At 41.3% G+C, this 15,594-nt stretch overlaps 1 protein-coding gene across 3 annotated transcripts in view; it reads left to right on the top strand.

The window, feature by feature from the left end:
• The window catches only part of GAB3 (GRB2 associated binding protein 3), a 62,674-nt gene extending 48,998 nt beyond the window's left edge, over positions 1–13,676 (top strand). For 2 of the 3 annotated variants that reach the window (XM_087813624.1, XM_087813623.1), the window contains exons 5-10: positions 2,814–2,869; positions 3,320–3,539; positions 5,699–5,780; positions 6,912–7,014; positions 11,879–11,995; positions 13,560–13,676. In XM_087813624.1, coding sequence (XP_087669750.1) covers positions 2,814–2,869; positions 3,320–3,539; positions 5,699–5,780; positions 6,912–7,014; positions 11,879–11,995; positions 13,560–13,676 — 695 coding nt within the window. The remainder of the gene's footprint in view (positions 1–2,813; positions 2,870–3,319; positions 3,540–5,698; positions 5,781–6,911; positions 7,015–11,878; positions 11,996–13,559) is intronic. The other variant, XM_087813625.1, reaches the window with a different exon arrangement.
• The last annotated feature ends 1,918 nt before the right edge of the window (positions 13,677–15,594 follow it).

Genomic DNA, 15,594 nt, shown 5'->3' with positions numbered 1-15,594 from the left:
ACCTGGAATTGATGTTCGTGAGTGGCGGCAGGGTGCGGACAAGGTTCATTATTGAGGAGGGTTGCATCATATCTGTAGATCAACCTGTGAAGATATGACATCCTTGCAATGTTGAGTTTTCCGATTCATGAACAGGAAATATCCTTCCATTTAAATAGGTCCTGGTTTCTATAACAGGATCACTGCCTTGTTAAGAACAGACTGAAGGAAAGCAAGTATAGAAGGAGGAAAGCCAGTTAGAAGATGAGTATTGCAATCCAGGCAAACTATAATGGTAACCGAGACTAGGATAGCAGCTTTTGAATTTGTGAAAAGTGGTTAGCTGCTTGATATATCTTGAAGATAGAACCTCGCTCATGGGATGTGCAGTAGAGAGAGAATGGAGTCAATGTTGACTTCATGGTTTTTGGCCTAAAAAACTGAGATGGGGAACAAGGAACAAGTGGAACAAGTTGGAAGATGGAGTGGAAGTCAAGGAGTTGTTTTCTGGACATGTTGAGTTTGAGATGCCTGTTAGATATTCTAGTGGAAATGTCAAGTCAGTTGTTAGAAATGTGAGTCTGAAAGTCAGTGAGAGGCCTGGGCTGGAACTATGAATTTGAGAGTTGTCAGGGTATAGATAGTAAATTGAAAGGACTAGATGAGATCACCAAGAAAGTGAATACAGAGAAGAGAAAAGAACCAAGGACTGAGCCCAGAGCCCTATAACACTTAGAAATTGTGGCCAAGAGGAGGAACCAGCAAAAGAAACTCTAAAGTTGTCAGTGAGACAGCAGAAAATCCAACTGAGTGAAATTCTGGCAGAGACTCATTTTCCAGGTGTTTGTTTCTTAGGAGTGTGGGTAGGAAGCCATTCTTGGTGGCTGCCTTTAGACTGATCCCATCTTTACTCTACCATAAAGTCTTTAAACTATCTGATGCTGATGCAGGGTTTTCTTTTCTTGAAATATGTTTTTATTGATTTCAGAGAGAGGAAGGGAGAGGGAGAGAGAGATAGAAACATTGATGCGAGAGAAACATCGATCTGCTGCCTCTTGCATGCCCCCTCCCAGGGATCGACCCCGAAACCTGGGCATGTGCCCTGACCAGGAATCGAACCGGCAACCTCCTGGTGCGTGGAATGACACTCAACCAACTAAGCCACAGTGGCCCGGCAGGGTTTTCTTTATATTGGTGTTATTTGGTGACATCTGTAGGGATCTGGTAATGGAAAGGGAGTTATGGGACTGTTATTACATATGCAAGTCTCACATTCTTTATTAACAACATCCGTAATAATTTCTAGGATTTAAATACTTTATGTGTCCCAGGCACTGTACTAAGTCCTTTACATGCACTGATGCAGCTAACCTTTCCGTCAGTCTTATGAAACAGATTCTATTATTGGCCTTATTTTACAGATTAGGAAATTGAGACACAGAGTATAAGTAACTTTTCCAGTGTCACACAGCTATTAAGTGATGGAGTAGGGATTTTAAATAGGACATTATGACTCCAGAGCAGCTTTCAGCCAGTACTTCTGCAAACTTGAAGACATAGAAACATATATGTATATATGTGTGTGTATGTATATATGTGTATATATAATGTGTATGTATAATACACATTCTTAATTCCATCAATCTCCATCACATATTTCTGAGATGGGAGTTATTCTCTCACTTTAGGATGATGTTGACTCTTTGGTTTACTTCTCAGAGACAGCCTGACTTTTGACATCTCCAAGTTCTTGGGGGACACTTCCTTCTGGTCCCCAAGAGCATTTGCCTCACTTATCAACAGCAGTCACCATTGTTAGGCTTAATGGCACTGTACCCCCTGACTTTCCACGTTGCAAGATGGTTGTACCCTCAGGATGAGCCAGTGTTTCATCTTCTTGCTCTTTGAATGTTGGGATTCTCTAGGGCTTTATACTTAAACTTCTCTCAACACTTGCAACCTAGATAATCTCCTCTGCTCTTATAGTTTTGACTGTCACCTTTAAGCTGCTAATTCCTCCAAATTAGATCTCATTAGACTCTAGATCCACATATCTTGCTGCTTTATAGACAACTCCTCTTTCTTTTTTTATTTTTATTTTTTATTTTTTATAGTTATAAAACATTTAAAATATATTTTTATTAAATAATGATGATGGGTATAATTTTAGGTTTTGTTCTTAATATTCTTTCTTAACACAATAAAAAGTCAGCAACTCCATATTGATCACTAACTTTATTTTTTTATGGAAATCTCTTTCATTTCAACTATTAATCTTGATTTTTATATAACATTGTCACACCCATCTGACAAGTTTTTAATCCTGTCTTAACTCAACTTTCCTCTCCATGCCCGTACCTGATTGACTGACTGTTGCTGCAGAAAGTCATGGTTGCCAATTCATGGTCACAGATCTCAAACAAACCCTCAGTGCTGCTGGACAATACTATCACTCCTCTGTTTACCCTGTTCTCCTGATCATCACAAGGGATGTCTCACACCTCTCCTCTCCTCAAACCTCCAGTTCTGTCTTCACCGTCTCTAAGCTCATGTAATAAATGCAACAAGTATTTGTTAATTACTTGCTATATCTCTTCCTAACTCACAGACAGAATTAAAACTATCATATAGAAACTTCTTCAAAATCTGGTCTGATTTTCATCTGTTCTGACTGCCCAACTAGACTTACTAGCAAGCCTTGCATATAGAAACTGTGTTATGCTTCTTTGTCTCTCTGGAGCTGAGGGCAGGGCCCCAAGGTGCATAGACACTTGGACCCTAGTTTAAATTGATGTTGTCCTGTATTTCTCACTACCCTATCTTGTTTCTTGCAGCTGATGTAGAAGGCCAATCCTTAAGACATCGAGACAAGCGGCTAAGTTTAAATTTGGTGAGTTTGGAACCTGAGTTACTTTAAACCTTTGAAGTCTTTTGAAACTCAGCACTCTGAATCTCTGAGGACCATTCCAGCCTTCCCTTAAGGCTTGAATTTGTTTGGAAACAACTGGACTTAGTGTTCTATAACGATGCTGCCAGTTCTTATGGCTCAGACACTTGCCTGACTTGGGGTAGCTTCTGAAGGCATCACTCTATACCTAAAGCATTTGTATCAATTCATAACCCTCTGTCTTCCAGCATCAGTTCTAAGAAAGTCATCACCTACCTCACATAGTAAGTCCAGAAGCAGAGCTTGAGTAAGAGGCTTGTCTGACTTTCCTAAGGAAGTTCAGAGTTATTCTTGGATAATTTGCAACCGAAACCCTGTGTAGATGAGGCTGTCCACTGGTAGCAGTTTCCATGACTGTTTTATAGTTTCCAACCTGTACCTATTCTCTTGCAGCCATGCAGGTTTTCCCCAATGTACCCCACAGCTTCAGCCAGTGCCGAAGACAGCTACGTGCCTATGGGCCCCCAGGTCACCACCTCTGGTCTCAGACCCCACTGCAGCCGTGATGACTACATCCCAATGAGCTCAGGAAGCATCTCCAGCCCATTGCCTAAGCTACCTGCAGACCTGGAACCTCCCCCAGTGAATAGAGATCTCAAGCCTCAGAGGAAACGTAAGCCATTTGACCAGGCCTGCTGTGTAGGGAGGAGAGCAGCCACGTGGAGAAGTTTCCTTCCTGACTCTCTCTGGGAAGGAAGCACTAGAGAAACCATCCTAGAGGTCTGGGAGTTTAAGGGTGAGGAGAAAGGGCTGGAATTGAATGGGAAGAGCTGGGGAGCCTTGCTGCCCCAGATTATTATGATAAAAGGAGTCAGGATTTGCAAGCACCATGGCCTTGCAAATATAGCCTACAAAGCCAAGTTCATTCCAGAGAGCTCATCTTTGGCTGTTTCCCTAACAAAGGCCCAGAAATAAGTGATGGATGGGAGTGGAACCTACCTGGCATCTCTTCATTTAAACAGAACTTGAATGTAATCACAGTGCCCTCTTCCTATGAGGCAGCCAAGAATGACCTTTGACACTAATTTCTGAATGTCAGACCTGATCATGTGCAACTTATCACTCAGTGCCCTGTGCATGCCTATTAACTGAGTTGTTTCAAGTGAGAGAAGACTTTGGCAATGAGTAGCTTGGCTCCCATATGCACAGAGCTTCCTAAAGCTTCTGCATTGCTCCCAGGCAGCTTCTCTGGTCTGCTAAGCAGCATGGACAGGCAGGGGGAGAATGGAGAAGAGGGAAGGAGGAAAAGCAGATCAAAGTAACTTTCTAACTTCATTCTTGCCCACTATCACTTGCCCAGTAGGGCTATGTGATCCCAAGGAAATATTTGGTAAAGTGACTGTGATCTTGGATCCTCACATCTGGTATGTTTCTACCTCTCTTTGCCCTTTGGAAAAAACCACTCCTTCTGGTGGCCATGCCCAAAGCTGGTAACTAAATCCCTTACTCATGTCTGGTCCCTTTTAGTCTCACCCATTCAGTTTGAGTCAAATCACATTTACAGTGTTTGCTGTGTGTGTAGTGCTGTTCTAGGCACTGGATGGGATGCAAAGATGAGGAAGCAAGGAGGGTTCTTCAGTATGAGAGGAAAGAAGATATATAAAAAACATCTGGAAGAAGAAGAATTATGAAGTCTGTACTAAATAGGAGAACAGGCCCTGTCTTATGAGGTTCAGAGGAAATAACCATTCATTCTGGTCAGAAACTATTTAACAGGGACCTATAACTTTGAGGTAGACATTATTTTTTGCTCAGTTAATTTTATACAGCAATGCTGCCCAACAGAACTTTCTGTGATGATGGAAATGTGGCTATTGAAAACTTGAAGTGTGGCTAGTGCAACCAAGAAACTGAATTTTAAATTTTATTTAATTTTAATAAATTTAAATAACCACACGTGGCTTGTGGCTACCATATTAGACAGTGCAGCTCTATAGGACTTTGTGATCGGAGGCATGAACATGTTGGCTGGACTTGGGATTAGAGATGCATTGGGTGGGTGTGAAGGTGCACATTTGAGCCAGGAGGCGCTGGTTTTCTGACAGGTGTGGGTACAGGGATGGACCCTGGGGCCCAGTGGGGAGAGGGAAAGAGGTGAAGCCGGGAGGTGGTTACTCAGTGTCATGGCACCAGGAGAGACCAACCCCAAAGACTATATGATTAATATGTCCTTTCCAGATCACCAGCTTGTCGAGGTCTGAGGCTCCTGGGAAACTGACTGAGCAACAGGAAAGTCACTGTACTAGGCTCTGGTGAAATGGAGAGGAGTTCAACAGTTTCTACCCATGTAGTCTAGCGGGGGAAAGATACAAAAGCAACCTGGTCAAAGCAGCGATAAAGGAATACATGTGTGACAAACTCAGCAAGGTGTGGGCCACTGAGGTGGAATAAGGGTCAGATGCCAAGGCTATTGCAGTGAACAAGTCAGAAAATCCCCTGTCCTCTCAGAACAGATAATCACAGGTGAATGTATCATCACACATGGGGCGCGGGGGGGGGGGTGTGTTATAAAGGGAAAGTACAGGAATTCATGAGAGCCCATGATGTGGAATCTGATCTTGTCTGGATGTCAAAGAAGGCCTTCCTAAGCAGGGGATATTGAGCTGAGATCCAAAGATGACTAACCAGGCAGAGAGATGGAGAAGAGTATTTGCTTAGCACATTTGGATTTGATGTGCTAGATAAGTGCCATGTCATAGTTTTATAGTCTCTAGACTCTCTCCCTGAACTCCTGAGATCTTACCCTACTGGATATTGTGTGTTTCTTTGTAGCACGGCCACCTCCCCTAGACCTGAGAAACCTCTCTACCATCCGGGAACATGCATCTCTAACCAGGACCCACACTGTGCCTTGGTAAGTGTCTGATTGCTCAAAGGGGCCTCATCCAGCACAGGCACTCCCAGTCTTAGTTAAGCCTCTTTGGTTAAATGTAGTTGAAGCCCACTTGTCCTAGCTTAAGCAAAAGAAGGGACAGGGTTTATTATCACAGGCCAGAAGTGTTTTGTAGATCAGAAAGGAAGGAATATAACCCAACCTCCCAAGATACTCGAATCAGGAAGGAGAATGCTGTTTGGAACCCAAGGAATCTCTAACATCTACTTCTCTCCACATTTGCTCCTTCCTCTGTCTTTGGTGAACTCTTTTCTTTGTTGCACAGTCTTCATGGCCAAAAATAGCTGTACTATAGACTCGGAGCTTATTTACATGCTACAATTCCAGTATCAACAGAGATAGGCTCTTTTTCTATCCCAAGTCACAATTCTTGAGAGAGGGAATTGTATTGCCCCAGCTTGAGTGGAATCAGCTATGGCCCGAAGGAGGTCCAGACATGGTTTCCAGAAGCTCAACTTTGTGAACAGAGCAGGCAAAGGGCATTCTCAGAAAAAGAGGGATGGCTCGTGGGCGTGGTAGACAACCCCTAAAATGTGTCTATTCTCTCATCTCACCTTTTAGAAGTTACATTTTCAGAGTCCTGAGCCTAACCCAGGAGTTTGTTGGTTCACTCTAAATGCCACAAGACACAATCACTTTGTAAAGCAGAATTCTGCAATGAGCTATATTTTCAGCTTCTGGCTCAGGAGAAGGACCAAAGTTGATTTGCAGCCTTGTCTGCATCCCATCAGAGGAATGGCCACACCTCCTTACTTTTCCTGCTTACTTTGAATGGAAACAAGAGAGCCCCAAAGGAGTGTTGTTGTTGTTTTTCCTAAATGACCTGATGCCTCGGTCTGTTTCTAGAAAGTGCATGAGCTGTGTCAAAAGGAAAGCCTGGAAGAAAGTAGCCTTTGAGAACTGGGAGTCATTTGCCCCAGAGTAGGACAGAAGCTGCTGGGCAGTGTCCACTGCTTTCAGAATGGCTTTGGCCGGAAGGAAGTGATATCTGGAGGGGGGGCTGAAACCCCGCGGGGGCCATGTCAGTTCCTGGCTGGCTTTCCGAGCAGCTGTAAGACATTGCTTTGACCTCATCTATATTTTTGTTCTTAGCAATCGGACAAGCTTTCTCTCTCCAGGAAGAAATGGTATTAATTCTGCAAGATTTTTTGCCAATTCTGTTTCCAGAGAGGAGGAAGGAAGCAACATCCAAATGGTAACCTTATATTTTTCATACTCTTCTTATTCTTCACTCCAATCTGTATTCTCATGAGTTCATTATAAAGGAAACAAACTTCGAAGAGCCCCATACAATCTTAACACAATCACTTGGCTGTAATAGCAGGTTACAATGTTTTCTAGACTGTGAACAAATCGAATTGAAGGTGGTTTTCTTTCCTGTAATATTCAGTTTCTTGTACCATTTTGAGGCCACAGTATTTCAAGAGTACCCAGGGTTTAGGCATGTGTAATGGGAAAATGGAAATGTCAGTCATTCTTTCCACCAGAGTTGCGATACTCTGTTTGACCCCAATAAGTTTGTAGTTCCCTGGATGTCCAGAATCTAAACTGTGAAAATTCACACATTGGATGGTTCCTTCCGTCAGTCAGGCCCTACCCTGACTGCCTCTGAACCTTTCCAAAAGATGAATCAGGGTCCCATTGAGAGGGGGATACAGTGCCCTGGCCTTTGGGTGTGTCTTAGTCTCTGGAGACTATTTTAGGTTCTCTCTCAAGACCTGAGTGGATAGAGACCTAACATTTCTGTCCTTTGATTAATCACTTATAGTTCTAGTCCTAATCTCTCCCTCCTGCCCTCTCATATCTCTTCTATTCTCTTTACCTTGGGTTCTGTTTGAGAGCATGGGTTTTAAAGAGAGGAAGGGGCTTTTGGCACCTCTGAGTTATTAGGCACTGTAGCCAGAACTGTGCCCATTCTATGATTTTAAAAAGATTAACCAAAGAACTTATATGCATATATGCACAACCCTTGGACACAGACAATAGTGTGGTGAAGGCCTGGGGTAGAGCAGGGGCTGGGTAGAGGCGTGCAAAGAGGAGGAAGGAAATATGGAGACATCTGTAATACTGTCGACAATAAATAAATTTTTAAAAAAGTAAAACGTAGGAACTCTAGAGAGAATCTGTTTGAACTATGAAATTTTGAAAAGAGATCGTAGGACAATGTTCAAAGCAATATGACTCTACATACTTTTGAGAAGATTTTCTACCCTCCTATACATGAGGGTAATAGACAATTAAAATCTGGAAACAGTAATCTCCAATGAAGCAGTAATTAAGGGCTTTATTTTGCCTTTCTATTTGATAAAAATTGCAATTTAAGTGCACTTAACCATATGCAGATGGAAAGTGACTCATATACAAACCTGCTGTGATCTTCCCAATGTTTTTCACACTTAGTAATGGCCCTTGGGAAACTTGTAGAAAAAAAACACTCTTATAAAGGATGCTGATCCAACTGTGCTCTGTCTCCAGAGAACAGAAAAGGGAAGTGAATCTATAATGAAATAGAAGCAAGTGCATAGTCATTCCAGACACTAGCAGTTCATTTCTGATCTTTGAGCTTGTGAGAAAGACCAGTGAATGCTTGGTAACCTCTGTTCTACTTTCTGTCTTTGTAAATTTGCCAATTCTAGGTACCTCATATAAGTGGAATCACAATATTTGTCCTTTTGTGTCTGCTTTCTTTCACTTAGCAGTGTTTTTGAGATTCATCCATATTGTAGCACATAGCAGAATTTCATTTTTTAAAGACTACCAATCCATTGTACACATACACCACTTTTTGTTTGTCTCTTCATCTGTTGGTGGACATTTGGCTTGTTTCCAACTGTTGGCTATTGTGACTAATGCTGCTATGAACATTGGTGTCCAAGTATCTGTTTGAATCTTCGCTTTCAATTATTTCAGATATATACCTAGAGGTGGAATTGCTGAGTCACATGGTAATTTATGTTTAACTTTTGAGGAACCACCAAACTGTTTTCCAGTAGGCAAACCATTTTATATCCCCAACAGCTATGCAAAATGGTTTCAATTTCTCTACACCCTCACCAATACTTATTTCCCCTTTTTTGTTTGTTTTGTATAATGGCCAGCCTAATGTGTGCGAAGTGGTATCTCATTGTGGTTTTCGTTTGCATTTTCCTAATAACTAGTGATGTTAAGCATCTTTTTCATGTGCTTATTGGCCATTTGTATATTTTCTTTGGAAAAATATCTAATCAAGTCCTTTACCCATTTTTTGGTTAATCTTCATCTGAGGATATGTTAATTGATTTTAGAGAGAGGAAAAAGAGAGAGATGAGAGAGAAACATTGACTGACCCGCAATCTAGGTATATGCCCTGACCTAGAATGGAACCCATGGCCAGGGCTCCTTTACCCATTTTTGAATTGGGTTGTTCACTTTTGTTGTTGAGTTGTAGAACATTATGGATATATTATGGATATTAACCTTATCAGATGATTTGCAAATATTTTCCCCCATTCTCTGGGCTCTTCACTCTTGATAGTGTCCTTATATGCACAAAAGTTTTTAATCTTGATGAAGTCAAATTTATTTTTTTCTCTTATTGCCTGTGGTTTTCATGCTATATGCAATAAATCATTGCCAAATCCAATGTCATGAAGTTTTCCTTTATGTTTTCTTCTAAGAGTTTTACAGTATTTGCTCTTATATTGAGGTCTTTGATCCTTTTTGAGTTAATTTTTGTGTGTGCAACAGTACTTAGTCACCCATCCAACCAAAATGACAGTTAAAAGATTTCAAAGGCAGCCCTGGCCAGTGTGGCTCAGTTGGTTGAGCATCGTGACTTACACGGAAAGGTCCCTGGTTCAATTCCTAGTCAGGGCACATGCCCAGGTTGCAGGCTCGAACCCCAGTAGGGGGAGTGCAGGAAACAGCCGATTTATGTTTCTCTCTCATCATGTTTCTCTCCTCCCTTCCTCTCTCTCTAAAATCAATAAAACATATTTTTTTTAAGAAAAGATTTCAAAGGCAAACACACAAAGTTACATATTTGTAAAAAAAAAAAAAAAAAAAAAAAAGGTTTTCTTTTTTAATAGAAAAGGCTAATTTTTCTTAAGTATTCAGAGAGACCTGGTAATGACAAAACATAGAATCTGTGTTTTCTAGGCAGATTACATTAAAGGTAAAGAAAAACCTTTGTTTACAATTAATAAGAAATTGAGTTAATTTTTAATATGGTCTAATGTTAATTTGCAACTCCATCCTTTTGCATGTGGATATCCAGTTTTCCCAACATTATTTGTTGGAAAGACTGCCCTTTCCCTACCGGTCTTGGCCCCTTCATTGAAAATCAATTGACCATAAACGTGAAGGTTATTTCTGGACTCTTTGTTCTGTTTCATTGGTCTATATGCTGTCCTCACTCCAGTATGAGACTTTTGATAACTACAGCTTTATAGCAAGTTTTGAAATCAGGAAATGTGAGTCCTTCAACTTTGTTCTTCTTTTTCAAGATTGATTGGGCTAGTCAGGGTTCCTTGAGCTTCCATGTGAATTTTAGAATGGGTTTTTCTATTTCTGCAAAAAATGCCATTGAGATTTTGATAGAGAATGCTTTGAATCTGTGGGTTGCTTTGGTTAATGTAACCTTAACAATAATTAAATCTTCCAATCCATGAACATAGGGTGTCTTTCCATTTATTTATGTGTGCTTTACTTTCTTTTAGCGATGTTTTACAGTTTTCAGTGTTTAAGTCTTTGTCCCCTTGGTTAAATTTATTCCTAAATACAGGGTGTCCCAAAAAATGTATACACACTTTAACAGCTGATAGCTCAATTTTGAAAATGAAATGTATTTTAATAAACACTGCCTTTATAATTATTCACAGTGTGTGTATACATTTTGGGGGGACACCCTATATTTTATTCTTTTTGATGCTGTTGTAAATTAAATGGTTTTCTTAATTTACTTTTCAGATTGTTCAGTGTTAGTGTACAGAAATGTAGCCAAATTTGGGGTGTTGATCTTGTATCCTTGCTGAGTTTGTTTATTATTAACTTTTTTGAGTGGAATCTTTAGAGTTTTCTATGTATAAGACAATGTTATCAGCAAACAGGTTATTTTGCTTCTTCTTTTCCAATTTGGATGCCTTCTATTTCTTTTTCTTGCCTAATTACTTTCCAATACTGTGTTTGATAAAAATAGCAAATAATTCTATTCTCAGCTACACATTCCAGAAATTTTTCTGCAGGTACATAAATGCTCATGGAGCCATTGCATATAAGAGCCCCAAACTGGAAGCAACTCAAATGTCCTTAGTAGTGAAACAGTTAAATAAATCATGCAATGGAATAATCTATTCCAGTGAAAGTGAATGTACTAGGGCTACTGCAGCAACATGGGTGAATGTGAAGTATGCACTATGAAGCAGAAATTGAAGCCACCAAAAATACATACCATATGTTTTTATTGATAGAAATTCAAAACAGGCAAAACTAAATAGTGTGTGACTTAAGGATAGTACTTACACACTTGAAAAACCATATTTAAAAACAAAAGGAGTATTAAACACCAAATTCAAGATAGCTCTTAACCTCTTGGGGGTGGGGAGGTAGTAGTAGAGGGAGAGCAGGTACTTCATGGGCATCGTAGTATTCCATTTGTGAAGCTGGTGGTAAGTCCATAGGTGAGTGTTAAAATGCTATCACTGTATTGTACAAAGCATCTTTGGGTGCATTTGGGGTGACTTTACTAGAACTTTAATAAGTGTGGTTGATCTTTTCAGGATTTAATCTCTAAGGTACCGTGGGCCCCTGAGATCCATAAAACAAATTCTTCTTGGGGGAAATTTTGGCCAACTGTTTTCATAGTGAATAAAGATATAACTTCATGTGAAGATTGAATTTGCTATTTTGTATTTCAAATGCCTCCTCTCACTCAAAAGTGCAGGATGAGCTCCGCAGCTCTCATCAGACTAGTCTGTTATGATCTGACGGCAGCTGCTCAGGTGAAGACACGGCTTACCCTCTTTCCCTTGGGCAGCCTGGCCAGACATTGTTAATCTGAATCCTATAATGTTGGTTTCTAGGAGGAACACCGAACAGCCAACTCCCTGAGCAGTGGTGCTATGATGTGGACAAAGAAATTCAGCCTGGATTATCTAGCCCTGGACTTCAATTCAGCATCACCAGCACCTGTACAGCAGGTAGGAAGGACTTTGTGTCTGAGAATTCCCAGAAGATTTCATTTCTGTTTAGATTTTTCTGATGATTCAGCCATGTATGTTCTCTTTGAAAAGTCTTAAGCATACAGACACATACAGTGAAGAATATTAAAATCAACCCCGATGCTGCCTCCCAGAAACCCTGCTGTATTTCCTCTAGGGTATGTTCTTTGGATGTATAGGCATACCTCGTTTTATTTGCTTTCCTTTATTGTGCTCCATAGATGTTGTGTTTTAGGCAAGACCTTCCACCAGCAAAAAGGTTACAACCCACTTTATGGCGATACTTACTTTATTGCCATGTTCTGGAACTGAACCTGCAATACCTTCAAGGTCCGCCTGTATACATACAAATGCATGTGGTATTCATGCCCATTAAAACTTGGACCGTAAAGTTTATAGAAAAATTTCTCTGGCAGAGATGAGGGTGAGGTAAAGGGTACTTCAGGCATCGGGAGGGCCTGCTTAGAGAAGAAGTCATAGTCTGGTGTGGCTAAACTGGGGATTGGTGACAAGAACTCTCGGTTGGAATTGGAACCCCTCAGTAAAGGGCCTCAAAGGCCAGGTTGGGCAGTTTCAACTTCTTTGGGTAGTATTCTCATCTTCTCTTCTGTAATGTGGGGATCAGAAAGAATAACACCTGTGTCTATGCCTGTGGTGAAGATTAAATGAGTACATACGATGTAAGCAACACTGGCCATTAACTAGTGTTGCCCATGTAACTAGTGTAAGCCGTGGAATGAATGAATAGTAAGCAGTGGACAACAGCTAAATATTTTTGATCAAGGGATGGTCATAATCTATACTGTGCCTAACAATGTACAGTTTGATGAGAAAAGCACCATGCCGAACAGAGTATACAGTATGGTTCGTGTGTGTGTGTGTGTGTGTGTGTGTGTGTGTGTGTAAAAAAACGATCTAGTAGGCTTCCCTTTCCTTTTGATGAGTGAACTTCCATTTCTCCTTTACCTTTAATTTCATTCCAAAAACCTGAACTAATACTCCAGAAAAGCTGGTCAGAAAGATGAGACCAATAAGTAAAAAAGGTGCAATAGCTTTGGTAGGCTACGCAGTCAAGACAAACAAGCCTCAAATCTCAATGCCTTGCAACAGAAAAAGCTTTTTCAGTTGTTGCTAATGGGACAATCCACTACAGGCCAGGGCCTTGGTGTTCCAGGTCATCTTCAATCCAGGGCCCAGGCAGAAGGAGCAACTCCACCTGAGGCATGCTGGTCTCCTGGCAGGGGAAAAAGAGAGATTGCAGAATCACAGGATGCCTCTTTTCTCTATAGGATTGGCACATGTCACTTCCACTCACACTATATTAGTCAAAGCAAGTCAAATGGCTAGAGCAAAGTTGAAGGGAATGGAGGTGAAGAGATATTTATACACATACACACAAAATATAATAACACTTCTGCAGTGAATGACCCAGAAAGAAGGGGCAGCAAATGCTTATTAACACTATAATCTTCCATAGAAGGACTGACATTTTTCTAAATTTTCAGTTGAATGTAATGAAACCCGTTTTGTTCTCTCCCTTCAGAAACTTCTCCTTTCAGATGAGCAAAGAGTAGACTATGTCCAAGTGGATGAGCAGAAGACACAAGCTCTCCAGAACACAAAGCAGGAGTGGACCGATGAGAGGCAATCCAAAGTATAAGCAGTGTGGGCTTGGACTGTGTGTAACACAAGGAAGCTTGGGGCTGGCTTTGAGTTTTTTCACTAGACTCACACCACTGTTCAACACAGGTCAAAATCCAGAGGGAATGCATAATTTCCATGGGCTTGGCAAGAACCTTTGGGAGAAAGGACCTATTCGTATGCATTACATGGGAAGAAGAAGGAAGCAGTGCCCTCCCAGAGGGGGCTCTGAGGGATTCTAGTACCCGCCTCCACCCCCATCTGTCGCAGAAGTTTCCTTCTCTGGCCACACTTGCCCATGCCCAGAGCCTCAGGGATGCTTACAGTTGGTTCCACAGTCACAAGAGGCAGAAATGGAGGATTCCACAGCCACGGACTGGGATGTAGAAAACTCCATTCATTCAAACAGGGTAGGAACAATAAAAACAAGACTTAAGTTCTCTTAAGAGAATATTTTCCCAGAGTTTGGTTAAAAATCCAATGGAGAATTTGGAGTGTGGATTGAAGTCAGTATTGCTAACTGACAGGAAGACATCATTTGACTCCAATACCTGAAATTGACCTCTCTTCTGTGCTTCCATTGAAATTATAAATTTTCCTAGCAGAGAAGCCCCTGGAGGCCATCTTGTCCTAGCCCCTGAAGACAGAGTTGAAGAGATCAAGCCCAGCGATGATGGGAGAATCTGCACTCCTTACTCCATAGACTCCAGCAGACAAATCATTTTTATACCCCAAAGAAAGACAATTCAAGTGACGGGGCAATGATTCCTGGGCTCCATGATGACCATATCAGGTGACACCAGTGGCTTTAAGGGTATCATGGTTTAAGCAGCTACCTGTGGCTGGGTATTCCGTTGCTCTTGGCCTTTTTCCAGTATGTTTTCACATGCATCATTTCCTCTCCCCCTAAAAGACCTCAGAAGCTTGGGTTGGCAGAAATTGTCGCTCCCACTTTGAAGAAAAGAAAACTGAGAACCAGAGGAGGGCGCACTTTGTCCACGATCACTCGTGGAGCCGAGATAGTCAGGTTTAAAATAGAGTTGGTCAGGCTGCCCATTACAGGCTCATTCCACCATTCCACACGGACTGAGGATTTTGATGAAATCGATCAGTTTGGTAAAATTCGGAGACATGCAGACCTGAAATGAGTCATTATCTCTCCCTTTCATAGGATTTTGAGCAGGTGCTTTTATACTTGAAAGGTATGCATGTCAAGCCAGGGTTTCTTTGAGTGGTGTTCAAATGGGGAACTCTAACAAAATCAGTAATTACCATTAGAAATACCTCCTATCGATCAGTGTGAAATCCATTCTTGGATTGCACGGTTCCCTTGCAGTGTGTTTCCCGTGAGCTGGCTAATGCTGGCAGAGTAATTTTTGCCACCTTGGGAAGGCACAAACTATCCTTGGCTATCTTATGTTGGACCCAAGCTTTTCAGTGCTAAAGCGTTAGGACTAGAAAAAAACACAAACAAAACAATGAGTTACATTCTCAGGTTTCCTGGGTAATTTTCCCCTCTGCTTTATGGGGTACCTGGGGTTCAGGGGACTCATGAAAGTCACACTCAGGCATGAGGTCTTACTTAATGCCCCTTCCTCATCCTTCTGAGCATCTGTGTCCAGAAGACAGATCTGAACAACAGGGAATTAAGCAGTTACTGCTCCAACATTTTGACACCATGTCCTTTATACGAAGATGGATCAAATAGGCAGGCATGTCTATGACAGTCAGGGTTACTTAGGGCAGTTGTAGGCTTTGCTGCATGGTTTTGGGGTTTCAGGATACCCCAAAGGTAGGTAAATGCCAAAGTCTTGTTTTTTCAGATCATAAAAGACATGATCTTCATGTTAAAAGCAGCAAGATCTGGTAGCATTTTCTTCCTGGAGCAAGGTGGTGGGAAATTGCTGAGTTCTTTAACTGTGTCGAGTCCTTTGTGA

Source organism: Miniopterus natalensis, chromosome X (assembly GCF_054644295.1).
Source record: "Miniopterus natalensis isolate mMinNat1 chromosome X, mMinNat1.hap1, whole genome shotgun sequence".
Taxonomy (NCBI): Eukaryota; Metazoa; Chordata; class Mammalia; order Chiroptera; family Miniopteridae; genus Miniopterus; species Miniopterus natalensis.
Note: the sequence above shows the minus strand (reverse complement) of the source record. Positions and strands in the feature narration are given on the sequence as shown.